Here is a 17,826-nt window from a genome sequence, read left to right as displayed (position 1 = left end):
AAGATCCTAGAGGAATCCTCTCTACCGATCTATATGTTAAGGAGACAGATCGGAACAGTATACTGCATTTCTATAGTCTCCACCCCCCAGCTACAAAACGGGCATTACCAAAATCTCAGTACCAGAGAGTAAGACGAATTGTCTCGGATACAGATACACATCACAGGCTTAAGGAGATGACCACAAAATTTAAAGAAAGGGGTTACCCCTCACAGGTGCTAACCGAATCTTATAATGCCCCTACATGGTCAGCCAAACAATCCTTCAATCAGATTTCCTTTGTGCACAGCTTTCACCCTTTTGCCTATATTTTACATAAGTCCATTCGGACGAACTGGCACTTGTTGTCAACCGCCTACCCAGATGTCCAGGAATTTCAAAATCCGTTCCTTCCATGTTTCAAAAGGGCACCTAACCTAAAGGACTCTTTAGTGAAAGCAGATATGGGCACGAAATCTAGTATACCGAAACAACGGTTCCTACAGAACCCAAGAAAAGGCACCTTTCCGTGTTTGCATTGTATACAGTGCAACAATGTGCTTAAAGGTGATACATTTACACACCCCTTTTCTGGGAAGCCATTCAATATTCGTGAGTGCTTTACCTGCGAATAATCATACGTAGTGTACCTAATCAAATGCCCTTGCGGCCTTCTCTATATAGGTGAAACATCCCAACCTATTCGTGACAGGATTTCTAAGCATAAATCCACTATAAGGTGTAAAAATCTTCTCTTTCCCATCCCTCACCAATTCATTTCGGCGGGCCACAATATAGCCCAACTAAGATTCCAGGTCATAGAGCATGTCCCACCCCCACGGCGAGGGGGCAACAGGGTCCTCCTCCTAAAAAACTTGAGGCCTACTGGATTCATACCCTAGACACAATAAGCCCCAAGGGTCTGAATAGGGAATATGAATTGACATCATTCTTGTAACATACAGACAGTAGGGTTCTTCATATAGGGAACGGTCATATGGGACTTTTATTAACATTGTATGTTTTGTGCCCACACAAGGCCACCATGTTACTATATATATAACTTCCTTTTATCATAGAATAGGTCCTCATGGTGTGGTTATACTTCTGTGGTTTATGACATCTTATATGTGACGCTTTCACATACATTATATGATGATGTAAGCCCTAAGTACATGTGATATACTAATATATGTTTTTCTATTATAGAGTCGTCTATACTAATGTCTGTGGATCTGGATATCTGTTGCGAATACTGCCACCACTCTTCACTAGTGACGTCACGATCTCTGCGTTATATCCCTATCCACTCTTCAGCGTCCATAGGACTACCACTACACAGCTCTATCCTGGATGTACTGTATCACTCATATACCACTTTGTTATAATCCCATTCAGGATCCCGTTTCTCGGCCCTGCCCACAATCGTCATGTGACTCCATGGACACTCCCACAGCCAGCTTCCTACATCACCGCTCCGGATTTCCACTTCCACCCGGGTTAGGAACGCGGTATTGTATCGCACATTTCCCCGCTGCACCTCCATAATACAGCTCTGTTCAGTACATAGTATAGTATAGTGTTTTGTTTTTTTCTCCACTTCCGGCCACCAGCCTAGCTATCTTATTGGCCACATCTCTTTATAGTCCCGCCCCTTCCCTTCTTATATGGGCACGCTGACACTATATAGCCAGACAAGCGGTGGATGCCGCGTCGGAGAGCACTGCAGCTCCAGGTAATGGATTTATCTCTCCTTTCAATATCCCTGGCCCCTTTTTTTTCTATTATTATAAGTTGTCACTTCTTATTGCCCCCTTAGGAATCTTCCTATTTGCTCATAGCAGGTTTGCCTACAACAACCACGCTGAACTAATTTTGATATATGTAAGTGGACTAGACTTTCCTATACTACTTGGCACCTACATATGTAGTCCACTTACTTCACTCTTATCTATATACAGGATCGTACAGCGAGTATAATTCCCGTTACCGGCTTTTATTTAATAACCTCCTGGTATGTCCCTTTTTGACCTATTCGGGCACTTCTTCACTTTTTCTTGATTATAGATTCAATAATAGAGATTGGAATTGGTATTGTGCTTGATTCCTAGCTCTGCCAATATATTATGTGATATTATTACCTTATATTGTTTGCTATGTTCTTTGTATATACTTTTGTTATTGTTATTATTTTGTCATTTTTTCCTTATACTGACACAGATGTCTGTGTTTTTGTAGTAACTGATGAAGGTCACAATTGACCGAAACGTTTTCCTGTATTTACTACAATACATTTTTCCTGCTGCATCTTACCTAAAGTTGAGTGCTAGGTCTCTTACTATTAATCTATATTGTTTGGGAACCTGTCCTTAGCAACCCTTCTCTAGTAGTGCTCACGGTTAAATTTTCCACAGGTTTTTATGGGGTCTGGGCAGCCTGGGTGTAACTTGGAATCCACCTAGCCAGGTGGGTTCGGAGGCCTTCCTTTTGCCCTGTACTCTCTGTCCCTTGCTGCCTGAAGCTTCACACAAGGTCCTTTCAGTGTCTGTTACTCCTAACGCGTATGGTTAACAGCATGAGCCTTTCATAGGCACTGGCAGCCCCAGACTCCTGACTTGCTGTGGTGCCTCTAGGTGTTAGATTGGACAGGAGACTTGCAATCTCCTGTCCTCTGGTTCTAGTTGCTGGGTCTTTTAGTACCCGTGCAACCACGGACTCGGTGTCCAGTTTCTCTTGCTCTTAATACTGGGAAGAGCTAAAACGCAGCTCCACTCCCAGCCTCTCTCCTCACATGCTTCCTCACTCTTTGCCGTCTCACACTGAACTAACTAATCCCACCTCCAGACCAGAACTTGTAGGTAAGTTCCCCTGAAACCGGGTTTAGAGCTCCCCCTTCAGGTCCGGAGTCAGGAAGGTGTTGTATGTTGGTGTTACCTGCCAAGTGGATCCCTCTTTACCTCCAGGCATGACATCACCCTCCCGACAGGAAGGCAATGCCATTGTGGCATCTGGACTCCTGCGGTGCCACATTACCCCCTAGTACAATTAAGTACTCCCGGACTGAGGAAACAAAATGAGAACATGTTAACAGGTGAACAGTTGCAAAAGGTTACAGGGTTTCAAAAATATAAAAATTACAAAAACCCAAATAAACAGAATTGGCCAATTAAGTTCCTGGGGGTAACAATGGTCCATTAGTGTTCCCTCCAGACTTTTGAGTTGTCTAGGTGGGAACCGCCCCAACCCACCTTTGCTTCGTTCCCGGGCGTTGCTACGGGAATCTCTGTTGGTGGGCCTGATCTTCAGCCATGCCTGCGGTTTATTTTCTAGCCCAAACCGGGGTAACTATGTACAAGAAAAGGTCCTGACCACACATAGTCATGTGGCCTAATTGTCCTTTAACAGGTTATTATGCATGTTTAAAAGTTCATACAGTAGTCTCTGTATGTACTCATGCTTTAACAGTTGCAAACTTATACATTTCAACTTATTTATACTGTTAATTCTTTTCATACTTTAGTCCCTATACCGGGCCGGGATCTGACTTCTGGTACTACGGGTAGATGTACACAGCACATGTATTGAGAGTGATCTGATCAGATTCATTATGCTTGCTTCCACTGTGTAATAATTATAGGGGATAACTCAGGAGACTCTTTGCGTGGAACAAGACAACTACAGGACACAGTTTTATAAGTGGTAAAGTCTATATTCTCACACGGTGATTCAAACAGGTGCAGAGAGAAACTCAAGTCCACAACACTTGGTGCAAATAATAAACGCAGCTTAGCAGTTTATAGGAAACTTCAGAGGAAAATGCAATGAAGCAGAAAGTCTATGAAGCACAGTTATTCTTGAGGATACTTGACACGAATAAATCCTTGTCTTAGTCCAGGCACAGATAGATATGCTTATTAGGCAGTTCAAATCATATCTTAGCTCAACCAGGGAGGCCTGGTTAATAGTCTCAGGTTATTGCAAAGCAGCAACAGCTTACATGACCAGCAAATGCAGATGGAAGTAAACACGAACAGCAGATGAAGGAGGATTACTGGAAACTTGTGTATGCAGCAGGAACTCAGAACAGAGTAGCAGGATCACAACACAGGTTCACAGGAGCAGGTATATAGCCAGAGAGTAATCAGAGATCAGGAGCTGGATGCAAGGCAGAATACTCTAGCACAGACTGAAGGCTGGGGTGGAGTTTTATAGCAGGAGACACAGTGCACATGAGACCAAAGACACCATCTTGGAAAAGGGCAGTAATGCACAAAAGGTAAAAAATGTTCAGAGTCCTGACATTACTCCCTCCTTAGAAGCGGCCTCAGGACGATCCTGGACCTGGTTTCTCAGGGAATCTCTGATGAAAACGAGAAAGCTTCTGTTGGGCATTGATGTTTTCCACAGGTTCCCAAGAGTCTTCCTCAGGGGGATATCCCTGCCATCTTATCAGATATTGGAGCCGATTCCTGCGAATCCTGGAATCAATAATTTCCTCCATCACGAATTGTTCTTGCCCATCAATCACCACAGGCTGCGGAGGTGGCACAACACGTCCCTGGAAGGTATTAGGAGATACAGGCTTTAGTAAAGATACATGAAAAACTGGGTGTACCTTCATAGTCCTAGGCAGCTTCAGCCGGCAGGCCACAGAGCTCACAATACCGTTTATCTTGAAAGGGTCAATGAATTTCTGTCCAAGTTTTTGTGAAGGAACGTTTAACTTCAGATTCTTAGTTGCTAACCACACGGAATCTCCTACCTTAAACATGGGTGCAGCCGATCTCTTATAACGTTCTTGAGCTGTGGTCAGGGATTCCTTCAGAACCTCCAGATTCTGTCTCATCGCAGTCAGCCTTTCCTCCACTGCCGGAACCGGAGAATTAATTGGAGACCTAGGTAAAATACACGGATGATAACCCAGATTGGCAAAGAAAGGTGTAAATTTAGTGGAGGCGCTCTGAGAATTATTATATGAAAATTCGGCTAACGGCAACAACTCCAACCAATCATCCTGGAGATGGCTGACATAACATCTTAGATATTGTTCCAGCGTCTGGTTGGTACGCTCAGTCTGACCATTTGTCTGGGGATGGTAAGCAGAAGAGAGACAGACATTAATATTGAGTGCAGAGCAAAACCCCTTCCAGAATCTTGAAGTGAACGGTACTCCACGGTCAGAGATGATCTCATCAGGAACCCTGTGCAACTGAAAGACATTCTGTATAACCAAGTTCACTGTATCTTTAGCTAAGGGGAGGCCGGTGCACGGAACAAAATGAGCAGCTTTAGTCAGGCGGTCAACTACCACCATGATTGTATTCATGCCCCCCGATGTAGGCAGCTCCACAATAAAGTCCATTGATATAGACCCCCAAGGGCGGGACGGAACAGGTAATGGTTGTAGAAGACCCGTAGGTGCCACATGAGGAGTCTTGTAACGGGCACATACCTCGCAAGAGAGAACATAGTCCTTGGTGTCCTTCAGGCAAGTTGGCCACCAGAAAAATCGGCTCAGGAACTCTCGTGTCTTCTGTACCCCCCTGTGACCAGCCAACTTGGAGTCATGTACCAACTTGAGGATCTGCAGACGGATGACCTCCGGGACGTAGATACGTCGGTCTCTGAACCACATGCCACCCTTAAAGACAAGATAAATATCCACAGATGGGTTGGCCAGAAATACATCACCTTCATAGGCCTCCCTGCACTCCTTCCACAAGTCCTGATCGTGGATAACTCTGATGAAATTGGCATCTGGTAGAATGGTCTTGGACGGGGCTCCAGGTACGGAATCCGCAGCATGGATTCGGGATAAAGCATCGGCCTTCCCATTACGAGAACCTGGACAGTACGAGATAACAAAGTTAAATTGATTTTAAAATAAGTTCCAACGAGCCTGACGAGGAGAAAGACATCTAGCGGATCTAAGGAACTCTAGATTGCGATGGTCAGTTAGCACTATGATCTGTTGTGCAGCTCCTTGCAGATGATGCCTCCATTCTTTGAAAGCCGCAATAATAGCCAGCAATTCCTTGTCTCCCACGTCGTAATTCTTCTCTGCTGAGGTTAGTCTACGGGAAAAGAAAGCACAAGGATGTAGCAGACCCTTCTCTCCAGTTCTTTGGGAGAGAATAGCCCCCAAAGCATTATCAGAAGCGTCCACCTCCACAATGAAAGGAAGTGTTGGATCTGGGTGTATCAACAGCGGTGCTGATGTGAAACAGACTTTAAGCCGATCAAAAGCTTCTTGAGCCTGTGATGACCACTTAAAGGGCTTTTCCTTTTTTGTCAAGGAAGTAATGGGACGGACAATATCAGAAAAATTTCGAATTAAGCGTCTGTAGAAATTTGCAAAACCAATAAAACGTTGGACCTCCTTAACGTTCTTGGGTACCGGCCAGTCAAGGATAGCCTGAATCTTACCAGATTCCATGTTCAGCCCCTGGGGAGAGATGATATAACCTAAGAACTGTATCTCAGAACGATGGAACTCGCATTTCCTAAAACAGTTTTGACATGTTCTTCATGTTCCTGTAGAGTCAGAAAAGATTAGTATATCTTCCAAATAGATCACTACAACCTGGTCCAACAAATCTCTGAAAATGTCACTAGCAAGGTGTTGAAATGTTGCAGGGGCGTTACAAAGACCGAAGGGCATCACAAGAGATTCAAAGTGTCCATACCGGCATCTGAATGCTATCTTCCACTCATCCCCTGGACGAATATGCACCAAATTATAAACCCTACGAAGATCCAGTTTAGAGAACACCTTAGCATGGCGGACTCTTTCCAGTAATTCGGGAATCAGAGGCAAAAGGTAACGATTTCGTACGGTTACCTTATTGAGTTCTCGATAGTCAACACAGGGTCTCAGGTTCCCATCCTTCTTCTTTACAAAAAAGATAGGTGCCCCTGCTGGTGAGGAAGAAGGACGTATGAAGCCTTTGGCCAGATTTTCATCAATATACTCTTTTAAGGCTTGAAGCTCAGGTGCCGCCAAAGGGTATACGTTACCAAAAGGAATGGCTGCCCCGGGAAGCAGCTCAATGGGACAGTTATAATGCCTGTGTGGAGGAAGCTGATCTGCATTTTTCTTGTCACAGATGTCAGAGAACTCTTTATAAGCTGGAGGTAAAGAAAATACCTGTACATGTGGTTCCGTAGCCATGGACTCAGGGACAGCTTCTGTTAACGCTGAGTTGCTCCTTGTTGGGAAGATAATCTCCTTGGTCTCCCAGTTGATAATTGGGTTCTGAGAACGCAACCAAGGAATGCCTAGAATCACAGGAAAATGAGAAGAAATTAGCAAGAAAGAAAGTTGCTCCCGAAGCTTAGGCTCCACCAAAATTTCAAGGGGTACGGTCTCCTGAACCACAGGCCCAGAGATTAAAGGTGACCCATCCACTGTTTCCATGGTAATTGGAGAGGCTCTTTGCTGAATTTTAATACCATGTTCCTTGGCAAGTGCGATATCCATGAAATTGCCACCTGCACCAGAGTCATTCATAGCTGAACTGGAAATCCAGTGTCCTGAACCCAGGATCTTAATAGGGAGAGAACAGTGAGAGTTCTTTTCCTTCAGCTCCTTGGGGGGTGAAGTCATAGAAAGTGAATGGAATACAGCGTTTAAAGGCAGGCTACATTCAGATATGTCAGATTCATCATCACAGTTGTCATACTCCCCTATTGCTGCTAGCACCTTGTTATGCCGTCTAGGACACTTAGGACAATTGATCAAGAAGTGGTCAGACTGGCTGCAGTAGAAACATAGACTTTCACGCAGGCGATGCTCCCGGCACTCATTGATCTCGCGCCTCTGGACGGAATCAATTTGCATGGGCACCTCCTCCACCTCACGAGAGGTTTTACCTGCACAAAAGGTAAAAAATGTTCAGAGTCCTGACACACTGGTGTAGTGCACTCTCTATTGGCTTCGCTACTGTCGAATCTACGTAGCACAGGTATACCTGATTTTCTACGACTATTGATGATTACTGTGGGCATGACAGATTCACCGATAGCAGGGGGTGGATTCTCTTGTTCCACTGCTGGTGTGGCATCTGCTGCTTGAGCCAATGGGTCTAGAGTCTCTGCTGTTTCAGGTGCAGTAGGTTGGGGACAGATCAGAACAGGTACTACGATGGCTTGGTTTACCTGTGTCCATGACTGAGGAAAGTCTCCAAGAACTATATGGATTTTCTCTTACTTCTCTTCCATAGGTTGAGGGGCATCTTGATCTTTGTTTTTCAATTGGTAAGGACACACCTTCAGATGATCCCTTGATACTGCTGCTGAAGTTTCTCCTCCATCTTTACTGATTAGGCACACCTTGGTGTTATAAAAGTTTGAAGGCATGATGGTGTAGGGTTCAGCCTTCCGCTGATCATCTAATTTGTGCATCCTTCTTTTTCTTTTTAGGACTTGTTCTCCTGGTGCTAAAGGATTAGCCAGAGCTTGTTAGTTGTAGTTCTTTTCCTATCTGTGTCTCGCTTGGGACAAACTCTTTCCACGCATTCTTGCACTTTGCGATATTGCTGCTGACGCTCTGTATCTCAATCAGCATCTGGATTTGTTGTTTCGGTGTTAAGACTCCCATGTCCAGGGCCGGACTGGGACTAAAATTCAGCCCTGGCATTTGAAGTTAAACAGGCCCACTTGTCACATGGTGACTGTATAATATATTTGTACACTTGTAGGTTACAAGAAGTGAGGGGAGTGTAACACGACTATATAACATATAATCACAGCTGTATCCAGCATTACAGCTCAGTCCTATTTATGGCTTTTAGTTATAGTATCAAGAAAAGCCGCTACTTTACCTACATAACTGGATCTCGTAGATAATGAAGGGATGAGACGCCCAAAGGCTGTGGAACCTCATTCTGATGCTCCATTAACTTTGCATACACCCACTTTTGGTTCCGCTGCGCAGCACGAGACCCGGTGACTCTGAAGAGCGGTGACATCAGTAACGTCACCGCTCTTCAGATATTCCGGGTCTTGTGCTGAGCTCGGCGACTGTGAAGAGCGGTATTGTTACTACCGTCATCGCTCTTCAGAGTCTCTGGGTCTCTCCAGGTCTTGGCTAGTAGTGGGGGTGTCTGATAGACACCTCTCCATTACTTACACCAGGGATTGATAGCAGCTGACATTACGCAGCTGACATCAACCCTAAAAATCATTACACATACCAGAATTAAATTCTTTGGTGGCTGGGAAAAGCAGTAGAGTTAGCGTTATTCCCAGGCGCCGGGTGCTAACTATTACTGTCATCATCCTTGCCTCGTCTCCCTGCGAAGCATTTCTGTTGTATTTACATGCGCTGATCTCAGGCCACTAAACGAGTGTGATCGACAATACTGAAGTCGTTCGCTTGTTTCCTGGTCTCTTCACACCAAATGAGAAAAAATTATGGGGACAGAACAATCACAATTAGATCAATCTGTCCCCATACAGTATCATGTCATCAGCAGCACATCTACAGTTTACACCGGCGATGTGCTGCTGAGAACAAGGATTTCTGTTCCCACATAAACAATCCAATCACTTGATGAAAAGGCAGCATTTTGCTTGTTTAGTATAATACACCCCATAGTCCTCCATATAGTATAATACACTCCTCATAGTCTTCCATATAGTATAATACACTCCTCAGTCCTCCATATAGTATAATACACTCCTCAGTCCTCTGTTATGACCCCAGTGGACAGGGTCTCAGAGGAACGTGTAAGTCTGCAAGATACAAAAATCCAGCTCATAGGGCTGTGGTAACTGGGTTGACCAAATAGCTACTCCTAACGCCAACACTAGAAGTAGCCGGGGATCATGCCTACGGTGATCGCTAGATGACTCGCGCCAGCCGGAGAATCTAACTACCCCTAGGAGAAGAAAACAAAGACCTCTCTTGCCTCCAGAGAAAGGGCCCCCAAAGCAAGATACAAGCCCCCCACAAATAATAACGGTGAGGTAAGAGGAAATGACAAACACAGAAATGAACCAGGTTCAGCAAAGAGAGGCCAGCTTACTAATAGCAGAATAAAGCAAGATAACTTATCTGGTCAACAAAAACCCTATAAAAATCCACGCTGGAGATTCAAGAACCCCCGAACCGTCTAACGGTCCGGGGGGAGAACACCAGCCCCCTAGAGCTTCCAGCAAAGGTCAGGATACAGATAGGAACAAGCTGGACAAAAATACCAAACAAAACAAAAGCAAAAAGCAAAGAAGCAGACTTAGCTTGAAAAACAGGAACCAGGATCAGAGGACAAGAGCACAAAAGATTAGCTCTGATTTCAACGATGCCAGGCATTGAACTGAAGGTCCAGGGAGCTTATATAGCAACGCCCCTGAACTAACGGCCCAGGTGAGGATATAGGAAAAGACAGACGCTCCAGAGTCAAATCACTAATGACCACTAGAGGGAGCAAAAAGCAAAATCACAACAGTCCTCCATATAGTATAATACACTCCTCATAGTCTTCCATATATTAAAATACACTGCTCAGTCCTCCATATAGTATAATACACTCCTCAGTCCTCCATATAGTATAATACACTCCTCAGTCCTCCATATAGTATAATACACTCCTCATAGTCCTCCATATATTAAAATACACTGCTCAGTCCTCCATATAGTATAATGTACTGCCACAGTCCTCCAAATAGTATAATACACTCCTAATAGTGCGCCATATAGTATAATGCACCGCCATTGTCATCCATGTAGTACAATTCACTTCCCATAGTATAATGCACCCCATAGTTCTTCATATAGTATAATGTATTCCCCATAGTCCTCGATACAGTATAATGCAGCCCACATATAGTATCATGATGCCACTCCAGAGTATAATGCAGCCACCCCACAGAATATATTGTAGCCCCGAGTATAATGTAACCCCCCCAGAGAATATAATGCGGCCCCCTCATATAGTATAATGCAGCCCCTGCATATATATATGGTAGCCCCCTCATAGAGCATAATGCAGCCCCCCCATAGAATATAATGTAGCCCCTCCATAGAATACAATGCAGCCTTCCTCATATAGTATAATGCAGCTCCCCATAGAATATAATGTAGCCCCCTCATAGAGTATGATGCAATCACCCCTCATAGAATATAATACAGCCCCCCAGAGAATGTAATACAGCCCCCCAGAGAATGTAATACAGCCCCCCAGAGAATGTAATACAGCCCAGCCCCCGTAGAATGTAATACAATACAGCCCCCATAGAATGTAATACAACACAGCCCCTTTAGAATGTAATGCAGCCAGCCCCCATAGAATGTAATGCAGCCAGCCCCCATAGAATGTAATCCAGCAAGCCCCCATAGAATGTAATGCAGCCAGCCCCCATAGAATGTAATACAGCACAGCCCCCATAGAATGTAATACAAAACAGCCCCCTTAGAATGTAATGCAGCCAGCCCCCATAGAATGTAATGCAGCCAGCCCCCATAGAATGTAATGCAGCCCCCCAATAGAATGTAATGCAGCCAGGCCCAATAGAATGTAATGCTGCCAGTCCCCATAGAATGTAATACAGCACAGCTCCATAGAATGTAATGCAGCCCTTCCCCACAGAATGTAATACAGCACAGCCCCCATAGAATGTTATACAGCCCCCCCATAGAATGTAATGCAGCCAGCCCCCATAGAATATAATGCAGCCAGCCCCCATAGAATGTAATGCAGCCAGGCCCAATAGAATGTAATGCTGCCAGTCCCCATAGAATGTAATACAGCACAGCCCCATAGAATGTAATGCAGCCCTTCCCCACAGAATGTAATACAGCACAGCCCCCATAGAATGTTATACAGCCCCCCATAGAATGTAATGCAGCCAGCCCCCATAGAATATAATGCAGCCAGCCCCCATAGAATGTAATAAAGCCCCCCCATAGAATGTAATACAGCCTGCCCCCCCCCCCCCAATTGCCCCACAATCCAGTTATCACTCATTGATATATTTATAAAAACCACTCTCCTCACCTTTCCTCGTGCCCTGCGCTGCTCTCGGCTCCGGTCTCAGCAGCTGCAGTCTGCCCGGCCACACAGCAGGTGCGCGATGATATGACGTCATCTCACACCCGCAGTGTCAGAGCCGGGGATGGGAGAGGGAGCGACAGCGGACGCTCTCTCCTCCATCATTGCATTCAACTGTACCGGCGTCATAGCCGCTGATAGCGGCAGCGGCCCACTCATGGCACAGGCCATTTTGGCATTTGCCAGAAGTGCCAGATGGCCAGTCCGGCCCAGCACTGACCCCGGGATAGACCCCGGCACTAACTAATGCAGAAAGGACAGACTATATGAGATATTAGAGAGTACCATGTCAGCAGTACAGAGGAGGAGATGACACTCTGAGGGAACAGCAGTGCTACATAGCAGCCTGTACTGCCTCACTAGATGAATACAGCTGTATAACGAGGCACTGGCTTTACAGTGATGGACAGGACTGAGAACAGTGGGGAAGTAGGACTATTGGCAAGAAGAGCCGCACTGCCCATCACTGGCAGATACACGTCCTCCTAGGAACAGAGTTAAACACGACACTAGTGACTCGGCCTCGTCACTGTGGGCCCTCACGGACACCCGAGCAGGTGGCAGGCTCCTGAGCATGCTCACACACACCTAGCTCCCACAGCCAATACTACACTAGCCTCCCACAGGAAACCCCTCGCCACTCCCCCTCCTTCGCTCAATGGTTTCTTCCTTTCTGTAAGAGCCTATACCAGGATCTCCTAATAGAATAATTAGCGGGGGAGACCTTCTCTGCTCCAGCCTCTCCAGGAGCCGGGGAATCATCCCCAGCCATGTGTGTGCGGTGCCCGGAGCTGGGCGATGATTCATCAGCAATGGGAGCCGGGGATGCTGCGCACTGAGCCTCCTCTCCGAGGGGCTGGGACATCATTACCCGGGGCTTAGCCGCCTCTGCTGCTCGGCATCATCATCGTCATCATCATCATCCCTTCAGTAAACATGGAAGAGATTCTGAGAAAGCTGCAGAAGGAAGCCACTGGCAACAAGCACAGGGCGATCAAGGATACGTGTGTCCTGGCCATCGGTGAGTGCACCTGCCTGGTGTATGTGGGGATCATGGCTGCCTGCCTGCTGTCACTTCTGTTCTCATGACAGCTTGTCAGGTGATGCCACATAATGACAGATGTCCGGGTAGCTGTAAGTATGAGGCAGATCCTGGCCAGGGAGGCTGCCATCCCCGGATCTGCCGTCTACATGCTAAACTTTCTACATGGCACAGCGCTGGCACAGATCTGGAGGCTGTGGGCCAGTGTCAGTCTGCTACCAATCAGCAAGCGGCAGTGATCAGGAATCCTGGGTCCACACACAGTCTACATATAGAATTATAGAAGCCCCTGCTGGTTAGTGAGCGGCCGGCTACTCACTGCCCACCATTGCCTAGTTAGCCTGGCAGCCTACCAAAAGCCCCTGATGGTTAGTGAGCGGCCGGCTACTCACTGCCCACCATTGCCCAGTAAGCCTGGCTTCCCACCAGATGCTCCCTGCTGGTTAGTGAGCGGCCGGCTACTCACTGCCCACCATTGCCTAGTTAGCCTGGCTGCCCACCAGATGCCCCTGATGGTTAGTGTGCGGCCGGCTACTCACTGCCCACCATTGCCTAGTTAGCCTGGCTGCCCACCAGAAGCCCCTAATGGTTAGTGAGCGGCCGGCTACTCACTGCCCACCATTGCCTAGTTAGCCTGGCAGCCTACTAAAAGCCCCTGATGGTTAGTGAGCGGCCGGCTACTCACTGCCCACCATTGCCTAGTTAGCCTGGCTGCCCACCAGATGCCCCTGATGGTTAGTGTGCGGCCGGCTACTCACTGCCCACCATTGCCTAGTTAGCCTGGCTGCCCACCAGAAGCCCCCTGATGGTTAGTGAGCGGCTGGCTACTCACTGTCCACCATTGCCTAGTTAGCCTGGCTGCCCACCAGAAGCCCCCTGATGGTTAGTGAGCGGCTGGCTACTCACTGCCCACCATTGCCTAGTTAGCCTGGCTTCCCACCAGATGCCCCCTGATGGTTAGTGAGCGGCCGGCTACTCACTGTCCACCATTGCCTAGTTAGCCTGGCTGCCCACCAGAAGCCCCCTGATGGTTAGTGAGCGGCTGGCTACTCACTGCCCACCATTGCCTAGTTAGCCTGGCTGCCCACCAGATGCCCCTGATGGTTAGTGTGCGGCCGGCTACTCACTGCCCACCATTGCCCAGTAAGCCTGGCTTCCCACCAGAAGCCCCTAATGGTTAGTGTGCGGCCGGCTACTCACTGTCCACCATTGCCTAGTTAGCCTGGCTGCCCACCAGAAGCCCCCTGATGGTTAGTGAGCGGCTGGCTACTCACTGTCCACCATTGCCTAGTTAGCCTGGCTGCCCACCAGAATCCCCTGATGATTAGTGAGCGGGCGGCTACTCACTGCCCACCATTGCCTAGTTAGCCTGGCTGCCCACCAGAAGCCCCCTGATGGTTAGTGAGCGGCTGGCTACTCACTGTCCACCATTGCCTAGTTAGCCTGGCTGCCCACCAGAATCCCCTGATGATTAGTGAGCGGGCGGCTACTCACTGCCCACCATTGCCTAGTTAGCCTTGTTGCCCACCAGAAGCCCCCTGATGGTTAGTGAGCGGCCGGCTACTCACTGCCCACCATTGCCTAGTTAGCCTGGCAGCCTACCAAAAGCCCCTGATGGTTAGTGAGCGGCCGGCTACTCACTGCCCACCATTGCCTAGTTAGCCTGGCTGCCCACCAGAAGCCCCTAATGGTTAGTGAGCGGCCGGCTACTCACTGCCCACCATTGCCTAGTTAGCCTGGCAGCCTACCAAAAGCCCCTGATGGTTAGTGAGCGGCCGGCTACTCACTGCCCACCATTGCCTAGTTAGCCTGGCTGCCCACCAGATGCCCCTGATGGTTAGTGTGCGGCCGGCTACTCACTGCCCACCATTGCCTAGTTAGCCTGGCTGCCCACCAGAAGCCCCCTGATGGTTAGTGAGCGGCCGGCTACTCGCTGCCCACCATTGCCTAGTAAGCCTGGCAGCCCACCAGAAGCCCCCTGATGGTTAGTGAGCGGCCGGCTACTCACTGTCCACCATTGCCTAGTTAGCCTGGCTGCCCACCAGAATCCCCTGATGATTAGTGAGCGGGCGGCTACTCACTGCCCACCATTGCCTAGTTAGCCTGGCTGCCCATCAGAATCCCCTGATGATTAGTGAGCGGCCGGCTACTCACTGCCCACCATTGCCTAGTTAGCCTGGCTGCCCACCAGAATCCCCTGATGATTAGTGAGCGGGCGGCTACTCACTGCCCACCATTGCCTAGTTAGCCTGGCTGCCCACCAGAAGCCCCCTGATGGTTAGTGAGCGGCCGGCTGATCACTGCCCACCATTGCCTAGTTAGTCTGGCAGCCCACCAGAAGCCCCCTGATGGTTAGTGAGCGGCCGGCTGCTCACTGCCCACCATTGCCTAGTTAGTCTGACAGCCCACCAGAAGCCCCCTGATGGTTAGTGTGCGGCCGGCTGCTCACTGCCCACCATTGCCTAGTTAGTCTGGCTGCCCATCAGAATCCCCTGATGATTAGTGAGCGGGCGGCTACTCACTGCCCACCATTGCCTAGTTAGTCTGGCTGCCCACCAGAAGCTCCTGTTTGTGGCAGCCTCTGGTCTTCCTGCTTCCTACCTTCATAAAGTTTTTTCCACTTCCTCAGGTGTTGTTATGGAAACGGCTGACATTTTGGTGTTGTCACTGACTTCTTATGACGTGGTGCAGATATTTAGGAAGCTGTGATCTGTTTCCTTGCTGTTTCTGCACAGTACCGATCAGTAATGGGTGACCCGTAGAGAGGAACGCCGGAGTGAGGGCCGCCATACACATTAGACGCCCCCTTGGTAAGGACCAGAAAAATGCCCACTAAATGAGGAGGCCCTTATCTCTGGACGCGTGTGGGGGGGTTAAAAAAATACCCCAGGGAATAGCGGGATAACATAGCCGCAAAAGCTGCCCACTTGTGACCTGGTGACAGACCCCCAATAGATGGGGCACAAGATACTCATCCTTCCAGACTGCCATAGGCAAGTTGCCATTGTGCGCCATAGTGCTCATGGTCATACGCTTGAAGTCTCCATAATCGGGCTCCAGGCCTGAAGGACAATCTTTTTGATCCAATTTTTACAAATTCAAAATGCGTATTATTAATCCAGAGTTCACCCCCGAATAAACCCCTAGCATCTGTGTCTGTTAGCGGCATTACTAGGTCTGGGTGTACTCACTTGGGCTAATTGCCTCAGAACAGCTCAGCCGAGCCAGGTACTGCCATACCAGCAAGCTCTGTGTTCCGCTTTGGGGTTTGACCACTAAAATTTATTTTATTGGTTGTCCCCTTTAAGAAAACTTTCTTTCACAGACCGTGATAGCAATAAACAAAACAGACTGAGTATTACGCACCCTCCCCAGGTCCAGCACGGGCTCTTCACCGCTGCCCCGGTCTTTGACGTGGCCAATCGGGGAGCTTAGGTTCGCTGCCTTTGTAAATGGCATGAGCCTCTGAGACCACTGATTAGCTGCAGTGCTGTCAATGTGATGCACGTGCTGCAGACAAACGGAGACCTTTTGAGGTTAAAGGGGTATTCCCATCTCTAAGATCCTACCCCAATATATAGTAGGGATAATAATAATAATATTAGCAAATATCTCCAATTAGGAATGTAGTGTAGTTCTTCTGATTCACTATGTCACTTAGTGCATTGCAGTAGCTTAGGTATCCATTGTTACAACCACCAGCAACAAACTAACAAGCTGTCACATCCACTCCTATAATAACTATGGACACCTAAGCTACTGCAATACCCTGCACATGGAGAAAACGGCATAGCTAATCAGAAGAACTATACTGCATTTCTAATTGGAGGTGTTTGCTAATATTATTATTACTACATATTGGGGTAGGGCTGTTGTGATGGGGAATACCCTTTTAAGTCCCCACTATGAGTTTTTGGTCAGTTTTTGATGCAGCAACTTACTTATCCGGCAAAGTGAATGGGATTAATAGAAATCTCATGCCCGTTGTGCTTCTTTTTTTTTTTAACGATCTGTACCCTGACCTGCGGTGCGTGTTTGAAATCTGCAGCATGTAATTTTCTCTTGTGAGTATGTGGAGTTTCAGGGCTCACTCGGACGGTTGTCGATTCTCTCATGTAAGCCAACTGTGCAAATGACACTCAGATCAAACTGTGATCCCGTTGTGATCTGATTGTCTCTCGTGAGAGAATCTTATCGCAAATGCAGAGAAGACGAGAATGTATTTTTTCCATCTCCTCCATTGCTGGCATCCGCGGTAATCAGCCTGCACTTGGATGACATATGAGTGCAGCCCGCTGTTTCTTACTCACACAGACTTGTATGGGTGCACTTGATCATTGGATGTACCTGAATCGGCATGAGTATATACGGTAATCACAGATCTGTACTGCCCCATAGTATAAGTGGGCTGAGTGCCCTCCGATAAAACATCACATAGCACTCGGCCGTGTCATACACCAGTGTGAACAAGCCCCGAGTAATACTTGTTCTGTAGAGCTGCTACTGTAGTCTATGAAAGAAGGGTTTCTTAAAGAGGACAGTCCCTTTAAATGTACAAATAAATGATGATTTTATTACCAGCTTGCAAAATAACACAGTGTATAAACTTACCATCTGTTTACTAAACTTTTACCTAACCATTTGGTCACAGCAAGATGTTACTGAATATCTGACCAAATATTTAGGAGAGACGTGTGTTTGTATTGATGTAGCAGAGATGTGTTTGTACACTGTGGGGGGGAATTACTGTCGGGA

The 17,826-nt window shown here is 47.5% G+C and overlaps 1 protein-coding gene and 1 long non-coding RNA gene across 3 annotated transcripts in view; one reads left to right on the top strand and one right to left on the bottom strand.

Moving 5' to 3' along the window:
- LOC143807584 (uncharacterized) overlaps positions 1-17,826 on the bottom strand; it is a 1,151,218-nt gene that overhangs the window by 543,336 nt on the left and 590,056 nt on the right. The window lies entirely within an intron of this gene.
- The window catches only part of ARFGEF3 (ARFGEF family member 3), a 110,100-nt gene continuing 104,940 nt past the window's right edge, over positions 12,667-17,826 (top strand). For both annotated transcript variants that reach the window (XM_077289258.1, XM_077289257.1), the window contains exon 1: positions 12,667-13,050. In XM_077289258.1, coding sequence (XP_077145373.1) covers positions 12,966-13,050 — 85 coding nt within the window. In that variant the 5' untranslated portion in view covers positions 12,667-12,965. The remainder of the gene's footprint in view (positions 13,051-17,826) is intronic.

The sequence above is a fragment of the Ranitomeya variabilis genome, chromosome 2 (assembly GCF_051348905.1).
Source record: "Ranitomeya variabilis isolate aRanVar5 chromosome 2, aRanVar5.hap1, whole genome shotgun sequence".
NCBI classification, from domain to species: domain Eukaryota; kingdom Metazoa; phylum Chordata; class Amphibia; order Anura; family Dendrobatidae; genus Ranitomeya; species Ranitomeya variabilis.
Note: the sequence above shows the minus strand (reverse complement) of the source record. Positions and strands in the feature narration are given on the sequence as shown.